Source organism: Oncorhynchus gorbuscha, linkage group LG16 (assembly GCF_021184085.1).
Source record: "Oncorhynchus gorbuscha isolate QuinsamMale2020 ecotype Even-year linkage group LG16, OgorEven_v1.0, whole genome shotgun sequence".
Taxonomy (NCBI): domain Eukaryota; kingdom Metazoa; phylum Chordata; class Actinopteri; order Salmoniformes; family Salmonidae; genus Oncorhynchus; species Oncorhynchus gorbuscha.
This window is the reverse complement of record NC_060188.1, coordinates 45,851,345-45,864,723: the sequence shown is the minus strand read 5'-3', so window position 1 is coordinate 45,864,723 and position 13,379 is coordinate 45,851,345. Positions and strand designations below refer to the sequence as shown.

At 43.1% G+C, this 13,379-nt stretch overlaps 1 protein-coding gene across 5 annotated transcripts in view; it reads right to left on the bottom strand.

Annotated features, from left to right (window-relative positions):
* The window catches only part of LOC124000103 (CAP-Gly domain-containing linker protein 2-like), a 76,839-nt gene that overhangs the window by 14,263 nt on the left and 49,197 nt on the right, over positions 1–13,379 (bottom strand). For all 5 annotated transcript variants that reach the window (XM_046306232.1, XM_046306234.1, XM_046306235.1 and 2 more), the window contains one exon: positions 12,575–12,772. In XM_046306232.1, coding sequence (XP_046162188.1) covers positions 12,575–12,772 — 198 coding nt within the window. The remainder of the gene's footprint in view (positions 1–12,574; positions 12,773–13,379) is intronic.

Below are 13,379 nucleotides of genomic sequence, written 5' to 3'. Positions count from 1 at the left end.
TCTCTCCTGATTGTTCAGTTTGGCAGGGTGGCCAGCTCTAGGAAGAGTCTTGGTGGTTCTTAAATTCTTCCATTTAGGAATGATGGAAGCCACTGTGTTCTTGGAGACTTTCAATGCTGCAGAAATGTTTTGGTAACCCTGCCCAGATCTGTGCCTCAACACAATCCTGTCTCAGTACTCTAAGGACAATTCCTTTGACATCACGGCTTAGTTTTTGCTCTGACATGCACTGTCAACCATGGGACCTTATATAGACAGGTGTGTGCCTTTCCAAATTGTGTCCAATCAATTTAAATTACAACAGGTGTTCTCAAAACAAGCTGTAGAAATATCTCAAGGATGATCAATGGAAATAGGATTCACCTGAGCTCAATTTCGAGTCTCATAGCAAATAGTCTGAATGCTTTTGTTAATAATAAAAACCTGTTTTCACTTTGTCATTATGGGGTATTGTGTGTAGATTGATGAGGATTTTTATTTATTTAATACATGTTATTATAAGGTGTTAATGTAGCAAAATGTGGAAAAAGTGAAGGGGTCTGAATACTTTCCGAATGCACTGTATATACTGGTTGTTGGGGTGGTATTGGTGTGGGGTGTGGAGGGTCTGTGGTTGGCTTTTGTCCATTTCTTACATTTACATTTAACATTTAAGTCATTTAGCAGATGCTCTTATCCAGAGCGACTTACAAATTGGTGCATTCACCTTATGACATCCAGTGGAACAGTCACTTTACAATAGTGCATCTAAATCTTAAAGGGGGGGGGGGGGTGAGAAGGATTACTTATCCTATCCTAGGTATTCCTTAAAGAGGTGGGGTTTCAGGTGTCTCCGGAAGGTGGTGATTGACTCCGCTGTCCTGGCGTCGTGAGGGAGTTTGTTCCACCATTGGGGGGGCCAGAGCAGCGAACAGTTTTGACTGGGCTGAGCGGGAACTGTACTTCCTCAGTGGTAGGGAGGCGAGCAGGCCAGAGGTGGATGGACACAGTGCCCTTGTTTGGGTGTAGGGCCTGATCAGAGCCTGGAGGTACTGAGGTGCCGTTCCCCTCACAGCTCCGTAGGCAAGCACCATGGTCTAGTAGCGGATGCGAGCTTCAACTGGAAGCCAGTGGAGAGAGCGGAGGAGCGGGGTGACGTGAGAGAACTTGGGAAGGTTGAACACCAGACGGGCTGCGGCGTTCTGGATGAGTTGTAGGGGTTTAATGGCACAGGCAGGGAGCCCAGCCAACAGCGAGTTGCAGTAATCCAGACGGGAGATGACATTCTTTGTCTTACTCATTGTTAAAAAAAACTTTGGATGTTAGGTACTATAATTGAATATTATATTATTAATAATTATTGTATGCTATCAATTAAAATGGCCAATTTGGGTGCAATCAATTAGCTTAATTTCTCAGAGATCAAATTATATCTCAACAAAATGTTTCCGTAATACTTATCTTATCTGTTTTTAACTACAGAACCGATTTCAGAACAATCTGAGATGGTGGGTATCATGGCTTGCTGAAATTTTAAATAAAGGTAAATATATATATATATAAATGACATGGAACAACCCCAGACACAGATACTTTTTAGTCCTGGACTAAAACAACTATTTCAATGGAGAATCACTCAAAGCACACCCCGGGGCGAACCAGAGCACATTAGATATGCTTTCCTGCAAGTGTGTGTTTGTGTGTGTCAGTCAGTTCCAATGATGTACAGCACACACTACTACAATAACATTATTTCAGTGGATAATCACCATTGAGAATGCTTTTTAGTCTTGGATTAGGCTTAAAATGGCTGGTAAACAAGCCCTATATGTTGTCAACTTCCATATCTACCAGATGAATATGTCTGACAGATATGCAGTTGCTTTTCTCTTAATTCAGTCAAGAGCCCTGTCATTGCATGACTCATCAACATCTGCAGACTCATTGGGATGAAAAATTAGGACATTTCCCTGGTTGAGTCATAGAGTGGGTGCTGCTGATTTGGCTGGTGTGAGTGTGTAGTCTGCAGTGACCGTGACAGCATGCAACTACAGATCTAGGATCTTAATTTGAGCCAGTTATTTACAGCAGGAAAATAGTCTTGCACCAACAGGAAATGTGAATTATTATGAGGATTATAATTAATGGATTTTTTTTGTAGGGCTTGATATATTTTGAAGTGGAAATTACAAACCTTAGAAGCCTTTTTAAATCTTGAATACACTACAAGTTTGCATTTCCTGCTGTGCAAAAACATTCTCATCAACAAAAGAGTGATCAATTTAAGATCCTACATCTGTATAATGACAACCTATTCCCTATGTAGTGCACTATATAGGGGATATGGTGCCAATTCAAATGCCCCTTTTCACTGCACATGACATGCTCACACTCAAGTGCACTATATAGGGAATATTGTGCTATTTTGGAGGTAGCCACACTGTCACCACTGTCCTTGCACGGCCCAACGGCTTTTATGGCTAATTCCCATCATCATCACCCGTGTTGGAAATAGTTACTTGGAAAAGTAATATATTACTCGTCACATTTAACAAAAGTAAAGTGTTACTTTACAATATTTCTTTGTGTGGAAAGTACTGCATTATTATTAGTTAAATTACTTTGTATTAGTTTCATGAACAAAAAATCTCAATCTCAGTTTGTTTGACTGTCGGAGGTAGCAAGGCAAGCCGCGCATGCTCTACCAAAGATAAGCGACTAACTAACTCAGGTTTGATCACTAGTTTCCCCTTTCATCTGTGGCGCTGCTTTCCTGTGCTAGTCTACAAGTGATATACACCGAGAGTAGAAAACATCAAGAACACCTGCTCTTTCCTTGACAGACTGAGCAGGTTACAGCTATGATCCCTTATTGATGTCACTTGTTAAATCCACTTCAGTCAGTGTAGATGAAGGGGAGGAGACAGCTTAAAGAAGGATTTTTAAGCCTTGAGAAAATTGAGACATGGATTATGTATGTTTTCCCCTTCAGACTGCCTAGAAGGACAGCATCCCGGAGTCGCCTCTTCACTGTTGACTTTGAGGCTGGTATTTTAGACTGACAGGTTTCGGAAGAAAGATCTTTGTTTCTGGCCATTTGGGCCTGTAATCAAACCCACAAATGATGAAGCTCCAGATACTCAACTAGTCTAAAGGCCAGTTTAATTGCTTCTTTAATCAGAATAACAGTTTTCAGCTGTGCTAACATAATTGCAAACGGGTTTTCTAATGATCAACTATCCTTTTAAAATTATAAACTTGGATTAGCTAACATAACGTCCCATTGAAACACAGAAGTGATGGTTGCTGATAATGCGCCTCTATATATATTCCTTCTTTTTTTATCAGCCGTTTCCAGCTACAATAGTCATTTACAACATTAACAATGTCTACATTGTATTTCTAATTAATCAATTTGATGCTATTTTAAATGGACAAAAAAATGTTTTTTTTCTTTCTTTTTTCTAAGTGACCCCATATTTATTAACTTTAGTGTGTGTGTACATACAGTTGAAGTCAGACATTTACATACACCTTAGCCAACTACATTTAAACTCAGTTTTCACAATTCCTGACATTTAATCAGAGTAAAAATTCCCTGTCTTAGGTCAGTTACATGCTAACCAGACCGGACGAGTGTCGCAAAATAAATGTAGAAATCCTTTTTATTCGCGCCAATTGGTGTCTGTGACACCAAGGGCTAGAATAGAACTCATTCATATTTCTGACGCAGATCGCGCTGCAAGTCCTACCTCTCCCATCTCCTCATTGGTTTATAGAAGCAGGTAACCTCATTGGTTATACCCACATGGGTGAATGAAAGATTAACTGTTTTTCCGGTAGTCGTGGTAATACAATGAAAGTTTAGTTGCGATCTCCATATAAGCTAAACGATGAAAAAGCATGGAAGGAGGAGAGATGACTAGAAACGATTCGGATGGCCGTTTTATGTGTGTATTAGTTGGAGTAGAGGTCCTTGTGCATTTCAGGTAAAATAACAACTCAATGTTTATATCCCAGGACAAATTAGCTTGCAACAGCAAGCTAGCTAAATAGGACAAATGAACGTTAGTTTGCAGGTTCAAGCTAATATTACGAGCTACGAGCCATCCATGTTCAAGCCATCCATTACGAGCCATCCATGTTTAATCATTTTCGACATTATCCCCAAATTAATGTCATTGGTTCAGTGTTAGTTTTGATATTTTAACCCGCGTGTCGTGATCGCTTTTGGTGTGGGGGGGGCAAAATACATTTATGCACGATAGCACATGATGGCGCACGCGCGCAGCCAGTTTGGGATCCGTGTGAGGATCACCACTTTATTTTAAGGATGTGAAATGTCCGAATATTAGTAGAGAAAATGATTTATTTCAGCTTTTATTTCATTCATCACAATTTGAAGGCAATGCTACCAAATACTAATTGATATAAACTTCTTTCATCACATTCCCAGTTGGTCAGACGTTTACATACACTCAGTTAGAATTTGGTAGCATTGCCTTTAAATTGTTTCACTTGGGTCAAATGTTTTGGGTAGCCTTCCACAAGCTTCCCACAATAAGTTGGGTGAATTTTGGTCCATTCCTCCTGACAGAGCTGGTGTAACTGAGTCAGGTTTGTAGGCCTCCTGGCTCGCACACGCTTTTTCTGTTTTCTATAGGACTGAGGTCAGGGCTTTGTGATGGCCACTCCAATACCTTGACTCTGTTGTCCTTAAGCCATTTTGCCACAACTTTGGAAGTATGCTTGGGGTCATTGTCCATTTGGAAGACCCATTTGCGACCAAACTTTAACTTCCTGACTGATGTCTTGAGATGTTGCTTCAATATATCCACATAATTGTCCTGCCTAATGATGCCATCTATTTTGAAAAGTGCACCAGTCCCTCCTGCAACAAAGCACCCCGACAACATGATGCTGCCACCCCCATGCTACACAGTTGGGAGGGTGTTCTTCGGTTTGCAAGACTCCCCCTTTTTCCTCCAAAAATAACGATGGTCATTATGGCCAAACAGTTCTATATTTGTTTCATCAGACTAGGGGACATTTCTCCAAAAAGTATGATCTTTGTCCCCATGATTTATTTTATGGCAGTTTTGGAGCAGTGGCTTCTTTCTCGCTGTGGGTCCTTTCAGGTTATGTCGATATAGGACTCGTTTTACTGTGGATATAGATACTCTTGTACCTGTTTCCTCCAGCATCTTCACAAGGTCTGTACAGATGAACGTGGTACCTTCAGGCATTTGGAAATTGCTCCCAAGGATGAACCAGACTTGGCTGATTTGTTTTGATTTTCCCATAATGTCAAGCAAAGAGGCACTGAGTTTGAAGGTAGGCCTTGAAATATATCCACAGGTACACCTCCAATTGACTCACATTATGTCAATTAGCCTATCAGAAGCTTCTAAAGCCATGACATAATTTTCTGGAATTTTCCAAGCTGTTTAAAGGCACAGTCAACTTAGTGTATGTAAACTTCTGACCCACTGGAATTGTGATACAGTGAATTATTGTCACGCCTTGGTCATTGTATTTTGTGTTTTCGTTATATATTTGGTCAGGCCAGGGTGTGACATGGGTTTATGTTGTTGTATTTCATATTGGGGTTTTTGTATTATTGGGATTGCGGCTGAGTAGGGGTGTTGTATGGGCTTGGCTGCCTGAGGCGCTTCTCAATCAGAGTCAGGTGATTCTCGTTGTCTCTGATTGGGAACCGTATTTAGGTAGCCTGGATTCGCTTTGTATTTTGTGGGTGATTGTTCCTGTCTCTGTGTAGTTTCACCAGATAGGCTGTAATAGGTTTCACATTCCGTTTGTTGTTTTCGTATTTGTATAGTTATTTCATGTATCGCTTTTTTCCTTTCATTAAAGACATGAGTAACCACTACGCTGCATTTCGGTCCGACTCTCATTCTACAAACGAAGAACGCCGTTACAATTATAAGTGAAATAATCTGTCTGTAAACAATTGTTGGAAAAATTACTTGTGTCATGCACAAAGTAGATGTCCTACCCAGCTTGCCAAAACTATAGTTTGTAAACAAGAAATTTGTGGAGTGGTTGAAAAACTAGTTTTAATGACTCCAACCTAAGTGTATGTACACTTCCGACTTCAACTGATATACACAATGGATAGTCTATTGGTCACGTGAGTGTACAGCATATTGTACTTTCACTGTAAATATGTAGGCTATTACACTTTCAAATTAATTTGATTGCGTTTTTATATACTGTCTTTTTAAGCACACAAGCAAATGAATTTCCACCTGGTGGGATAATAAAGTTTTCAATTACTTTCCCTTTAAGGTTAGTGATTTTCATCACAAATATTGTTTTGGAGGCAGCTCTGCAGATTGGCCACTAGCTGGCACAGCCACAGTCATAACATCTGATTTTAAACCCATCCTTAACCCTAACCACACTGCTAACCCTAAGGCCTAACTTTAAATTAAGATCAAAAAGCAAGTGTCTGATTTCATAAATTTTCCGACTCTCATTCTACAAACGAAGAACGCCGTTACAGAATCACCCACCACACTCGGACCGAGCAGCGTGTTAACAGGCAGCGACACCTGGAGCAGAAAAAGGAGGACGTTATGGATAGCAGAGGCATGGAGTATACGACGTGGGAAGAAATCGACAGGTGGGCGGCCGACCCAGAGAGAGTGCAGGAGCCCGCCTGGGATTCGCTGGAACAGTGCGAAGAGGGCTATAGGCGAATGGAGTCAAAAAAAGACACGCCGGATAAAGAGGAGAGGCGCTGGTATAAACAGGCAGCGACAGCTGGAGCAGCAAAAGGAGGATGAATTATTCGGAGAATGGACATGGGAAGACGTGTTGGATGGTAAAGGTTGTTACACTTGGGAGGAGATATTGGCCAGAAGAGATCGCCTCCCATGGGAACAGGTGGAGGCACTAAGGAGAGCAGAGGCAGCCGGAGATAGGAGCCGACGATACGAGGGAGCACGGTTGGCAAGGAAGCCCGAAAAGCAGCCCCAAAAAATGATTGGGGAGGGGCTAAAAGGGAGCATGGCTATGCCAGGTAGGAGACCTGCGCAAACTCCCTGTGCTCACCGTTGGGCTAGAGAGACCGGGCAGACACCGTGTTATGCTATGGAGCGCACGGTGTTTCCAGTGCGGGTGCATAGCCCGGTGCGGCACATACCAGCCCTTCCTATTGGCCGGGCTAGAGTGGGCATCGAGCCAGGTAAGCTTGGGCAGGCTCGGTGCTCAAGAGCTCCAGTGCGCCTGCACGGTCCGGTCTATCCAGAGCCACCTCCACACACTAGTCCTCCGGTAGCAGCTCCCCACACCAGGCTTCCTGTGCGTGTCCTCAATCCTGTAGCACCAGTTCCAGCACCACGCACCAGGCCTTCAGTGCGCCCCGCCTGTTCAGCGCAGCCAGCGTCTTTCTCCTCTCCTGCGCTGCTGGAGTCTCCCACCTGTTTAGCGCAGCCAGAGCCTTTCTCCTCTACTGCGCTGCCGGAGTCTCCCGCCTGCCCAGCGCCGCCAGTCTGCCCAGCGCCGCCAGTCTGCCCAGCGCCGCCAGTCTGCAAGGTGCTGTCAGTCTGCATGAAGCAGCCAGAGCTGTCAGTCTGCATAAAGCAGCCAGAGCTGCCAGTCTGCAAGGAGCTGCTAGTCTGCAAGGAGCTGCTAGTCTGCAAGGAGCTGCCAGTCTGCAAGGAGCTGCTAGTCTGCAAGGAGCTGCCAGTCTGCAAGGTGCTGCCAGCCTGCATGGAGCAGTCAGAGCTGTCAGTCTGCAAGGAGCTGTCAGTCTGCATAGAGCAGCTAGATCCGCCAGTCAGCCATGATCTTCTAGATCTGCCAGACAACCAGTCTCTTCCAGATCTGCCAGTCAACCAGAATCTTCCAGATCTGCTAGTCAACCAGAATCTTCCAGTTCCGCCAGCCAGCCAGGATCTACCGGAGCCTACTACCTGCCTGAGCTTCATCTCAGTACTGGGCTTCCTCTCAGTAATGGGCTTCCTCTCAGTACTGGGCTTTCTCTCAGTTCCGGGCTACCCCTCAGTTCCGGGCTACCACTCAGTTCCGGGCTGCCCCTCAGTTCCGGGCTGCCCCTCAGTTCCGGGCTGCCCCTCAGTCCCGAGATGCCCCTCAGTCCCGAGATGCCCCTCAGTCCCGAGATGCCCCTCAGACCCGAGATGCCCCTCAGACCCGAGATGCCCCTCAGACCCGAGATGCCCCTCAGTCCCGAGCTGCTCCTCAGTTCTGTGGGGTTCTGAGTGAGGACTATTAGGCCATGGTCGGCGGCGAGGGTGGATTATCCCAGGACGCGAAGGGGAGGAACTAGGACATTAATGGAGTGGGGTCCACGTCCCGAGCCGGAACCGCCACCATGGACAGACGCCCACCCGGACACTCCCTATGGTTTTGAGGTGCGTCCGGGAGTCCGCACCTTAGGGGGGGGGGGGTTCTGTCACGCCTTGGTCATTGTATTTTGTGTTTTCGTTATATATTTGGTCAGGCCAGGGTGTGACATGGGTTTATGTTGTTGTATTTCGTATTGGGGTTTTTGTATTATTGGGATTGCGGCTGAGTAGGGGTGTTGTATGGGCTTGGCTGCCTGAGGCCCTTCTCAATCAGAGTCAGGTGATTCTCGTTGTCTCTGATTGGGAACCGTATTTAGGTAGCCTGGTTTCGCTTTGTATTTTGTATTTTGATTTCATACATTTTTACAATATATCCAATTTTGTCCCATCTAGCGGAAATCGCTCGGTTCTGCTTGAAGGACAAGACTAATCTCAATAAATGTCAACTTGCTTAATAAGAAGCATTAGAAGAGCCAAAATGAATATAACCAATTGAATGACATATTGCAGGATAAGTCCATGTTAGAGTTTACATAGATGGCCATAAATGGATGTTTCATGTTTCTTGTTGGATTGGTTATGCAGGCTTCTTCATACCCATCCCTTTCTACTACAGATAATAATATGATTAGGCTTTACATTTAAAAAAACAAGTGTCAGATTGTCAGTCATTCCAATATATTTAATACCCCTGGATCTTCAAGTGACTAGGAAATATGGAAATATAGATTAGCCAAATTGTTTTACATGAGCATACCACAAAAACTAAGGACTAGCCAACTCTGTTACTAGACTGTTGTTTATTTATTTTGTTGTCATGGAGCACTGATTGGGCTCAATGCTTCGAGATTAAAAATAAATGCTGCTCTCAGGAATTGAGCACTACCGAAAAGTGCTATTTGCATTTGAAAAATGTGTGCCATATGCTACATTTGCTATAGGCCTATTGTTTATGTTGGTGACACTTTGATATCTTGTTAATTTGCAGTCTGTCAAAAGTGTGTGAGTTTGAGCATGTGTCCGTAAGAGCTATGGATTTCTTTTTATCAGCACGAATTAGATTGAGCTATAAAAGCGCCACTGGTGGTCTTAAAGAAGTCTCTTTCCACTTTTATGGCTGCTGCGACTGAGTTTTGAGTGAAGGGAATGGGTACTGTCCTGTAAAATGCTTTCACGTTTTTGGAGAATAGGTTTTGTGTACAGACTGGTGGCTGATTATTGGTCTATATCAATTATCCTTCCCACCGTCTTGATCAAGCGCTGAAGCTTGACATGGTCTTGTGCTCGTATGTTTCCAAAGACTCATGTCAGACCAAAGGACAGCGCACTCTGCAGGACATATTTATAAAAGTTCTAGGATATGGCAATCAACATTAAAATGGTTCAGTTTGCGTAAAAAAAAAACATTGAATGTGGCAGTTTCTTTCTCTTTGCAAGAATACAGTCATTGAATTCCAGTTAGTCTATTTCGATTCCCAGATATCTATACGTGGTCACTCTATTGACGGATTCCCAATTGAACTTCGTAGGGGATAGTGCAGTTTCATTCCTTCTAAAAATCCATTTCAATCTCTTGTTTTCTTAACGTTTATTTCAAGAAAGTTATCTGCGCACCACTGGACTAATTGCGTACCACTGGACGAATTTGACAGTTTCTCTGTCAAAACCTTGGTCTGGGTGGAAAAACCCACAAGAGCGGTGTCATCTACATATTTAAAGAATGTGTGGGCTGGCTCAGAGGCTTGACCATCGTTCGTTCACAGTGTGTACAGGATCCACCCTTGTGATGCTCCCGTATTCACCGTTCGAGATGTGAAGTTCAACACTGCCATCCCCACTTGTTAGGTACAATTCACAAGGAAACTGTTGATCCGCTTGATCAGTAGAGAGTTTACATTTACGTTTAAGTCATTTAGCAGACGCTCTTATCCAGAGCGACTTACAAATTGGTGCATTCACCTTATGACATCCAGTGGAACAGCCACTTTACAATAGTTGACACCCAAATTCACCAGCTTGTCCACCACTGAAGTCAATGAATACAATTTTCACTAGGCTATTTGCCTGTTCTAAGTGTTCGTATATGATGTTCAGCATGCCCAGTAACTCATCATCAACACGCCTGGAGGCGCGGTATTCAAATTGGTTTGGATCTAGTTGGGATGAGACACCAGAAATACTGTTTTTTTTTTGTTTTCATAGTTACAGATGTCAGGGCTACAGTGCGTAAGTCGTTATTTTCTTTTGGCCTGGTGTTTTTAGGTACTGGGACAATCAGAAACTTTTTCCATAAGTCTGGAATTTTCCCGCTGTCCAGTGACAGCTGGAATAGCTTCTGGAACGGTAGTGCAAGCTGGTTTGTGCATGTCCAGAGTGCCTTCCTGCTGAAGCTGTCTGGACCGTATGATTTTCTTGGGATGACGTGTTGAAAGTGTTGCTTGACGTCATCACAGGGATTTGTATATCAACAGCTGGTATGCTGTCTACACTGTCCATGGCCATTTATGCTTCGATGTAAAATCACCCATGTCAAACCTTCAATAGAAATGGTTCAAAACATTTGCAAAGACGAGGTCATTAATCGACAGTCATAATGTCTCTTTGGTTTGTAACCTGTGATGGTTTGCCAGACTTTCCTACTGTCATTGTCTTTAAAACATTGTCTAATTTGTCTTTGTTGGCTGCCTTACACTCCTTGATCTTGCTTTTGAGTCTCTTCTGAACATTTTTCCTTTCCTCTTTACTAGATTAAAAAACATGAGCAGGCGCACACCCAGAAAAATGTGTTTATCTGGAGGTGCTGACTAAAGGCGAATAAACTTTTAACTATCAAAATAAAGAAAGTCGCACACTCCATGTATAAACTCCCCAACAAGTTAATGGGTATTTACCAACGTTTTGCATCACTGTGCCTTTCTCAGGGTAATATCATGAATACTTGAAACAGGTTATGGAGACAAACAGTGCAATTAGTGCAAACAATGACACTAGTGAGGGGTGTGTCATAATTATTAAGTTAATTAAAATGAATTAGTGAAACTAAAAAAATAGAAAAAAGTTTATGGCATATTAAATATATTACGCTATTGTTATCATATAGAAACAATTGAATATTGTACATCATATTAGCATCAACATTCATTGTTTAATTCAATTTCACAATTGTTTCATATTTCATTTCATATTTGTTACATGTAATCTTTTGGTTCAACCTTAATGTATAATGAGCATCATCAACAGGGGGAACATATTAGTTGTACGCTAATAAGCTGTAGAAAGAATATATCAATTTATAAGACTTGTTCATAAAATAAAGATTTGTTCATAAGAAGGGCATGAGATCAGTCAATATTCTGACCACAAGGGATCAATGTTTTAGATACGATATCCAGTAAGCCTCCCTTTGCCGTAGTAGGATTTTGATGTTGCCTCCTTTCCTCTTTAGTGCCACATGATTTAAACACTTGTTTTTTTTTTCTGGTTGAGGCGCTCTTTAAATTCCCGAGTCACCCACGGTGACTGTTTAATCGTGAAGAACGCACAAGAGAAGCTTTGTCTGGCATGCATTTGGCAACTTTCTAGTGAAATAAATGCTAGCTTATTTCCTAGCCGTGTGCCTTTGACAGCATGGTTGGAGACATAAACCTAGGTATGGCTAGCCAAAGGCCAAGACGCTCTCTGTTTCCGCTATAAATACTGATTGGTTGAGAGCGCTGGACTTGCTTTCCTTGGCCACGTTAGTTTTGCATCACCAGTGCCCTGGATGGGCGGATTTTTCATATTATTCCATTGCTCCGTAAATTAAATCTCCACCCAAAAAGGGGACTGGGCAATGCAAAAACTAGCATGCACCTTGTCTAGAAAAGAGAGATAACCATGGGAGATAACATTCAGCTTTGAATGACTTTATGAATGTGAGGCTCAGCTTGCATGAGATTCTGATTCGTCAGAAATAGCTTACTGAGTGATTTGTTTATGAACGATGGACATCTCCAGGCGAACCAAAGCGCATTAGAGATGGTTTATTTACAGTTTTAGTCCCGCTTTGAGTCTAGTAAGCCAGTCACCCCAGGATTCTGCGATAGAATATTTTTTTGCAAAATCAACAATGATTGTGAATTTGACCAATCACCTCACCTTTTCAGCCTAAAACAGTGAAATCATCGCAATATTATTGCATAAAACTGACCGAAGCAGTACAAAAAGAGGGCTTGCAATGTCATGGCACGATGACAAAAACTGCCACTCAGGTTACTGCCTACCTGCAGGTGCTGGGCCTTGAGGACACTGAGCTCCTTCTCCACCTCACAGATGTGGCTGGTGGCTTTTGCCACCTCAGCCCGTTCCAGGTCCCTCTCGGCCAGCAGCTGCTCGATGTGCTGCTGTTTCTCTTTCAGTGCCTCCTGCAGCGCAGTAGTGCCTGAAATTTTGCGGGCATAGCGCGACGACGTCTCTGTGAGCTATGGAGGGGGAGGGGAGGTTGTGTAGGGGGAAGGGTGGTCGGGGAGGGGGAGGAATGGGGGGGAGAGAGGGGGGAAGGAGGTGAGAGAAACAAATAAGATTAGAGGAAATTTGTCTTGCAGCATTACACTTTTTTTTTCTACACACTCAATTTAAAAATGCAAGAAAAAAGAGGATTTCATAAATTATTTCTATGCTGCATGAAATAAGGGGCTTTCATGATATTTGAATTATTATTGAGGACATTTGTCTGGGAGCATTAGAAAATAATTAGGAGCAAACTAAAGATACTTTTGGTAATGTAGTGTATGTTGACACCTGCTCTTCGAACATCTCATTCCAAAATCATAGGCATTAATATGGAGTTGGTCCCCCCTTTGCTGCTATAATAGCCTCCACTCTTCTAGGAAGGCGTTCCACTAGATGTTGGAACATTGCTGCGGGGACTTGCTTCCATTCAACCACAAGAGCATTAAGGAGGTCGGGCACTGATGTTGGGTGATTAGGCCTGGCTCGCAGTCGGCGTTCCAATTCATCCAAAAGGCATTCGATGAGGTTAAGTTCAGGGCTCTGTTCTTCAGCACTCAGCGGTCCCGCTCTGTGAGC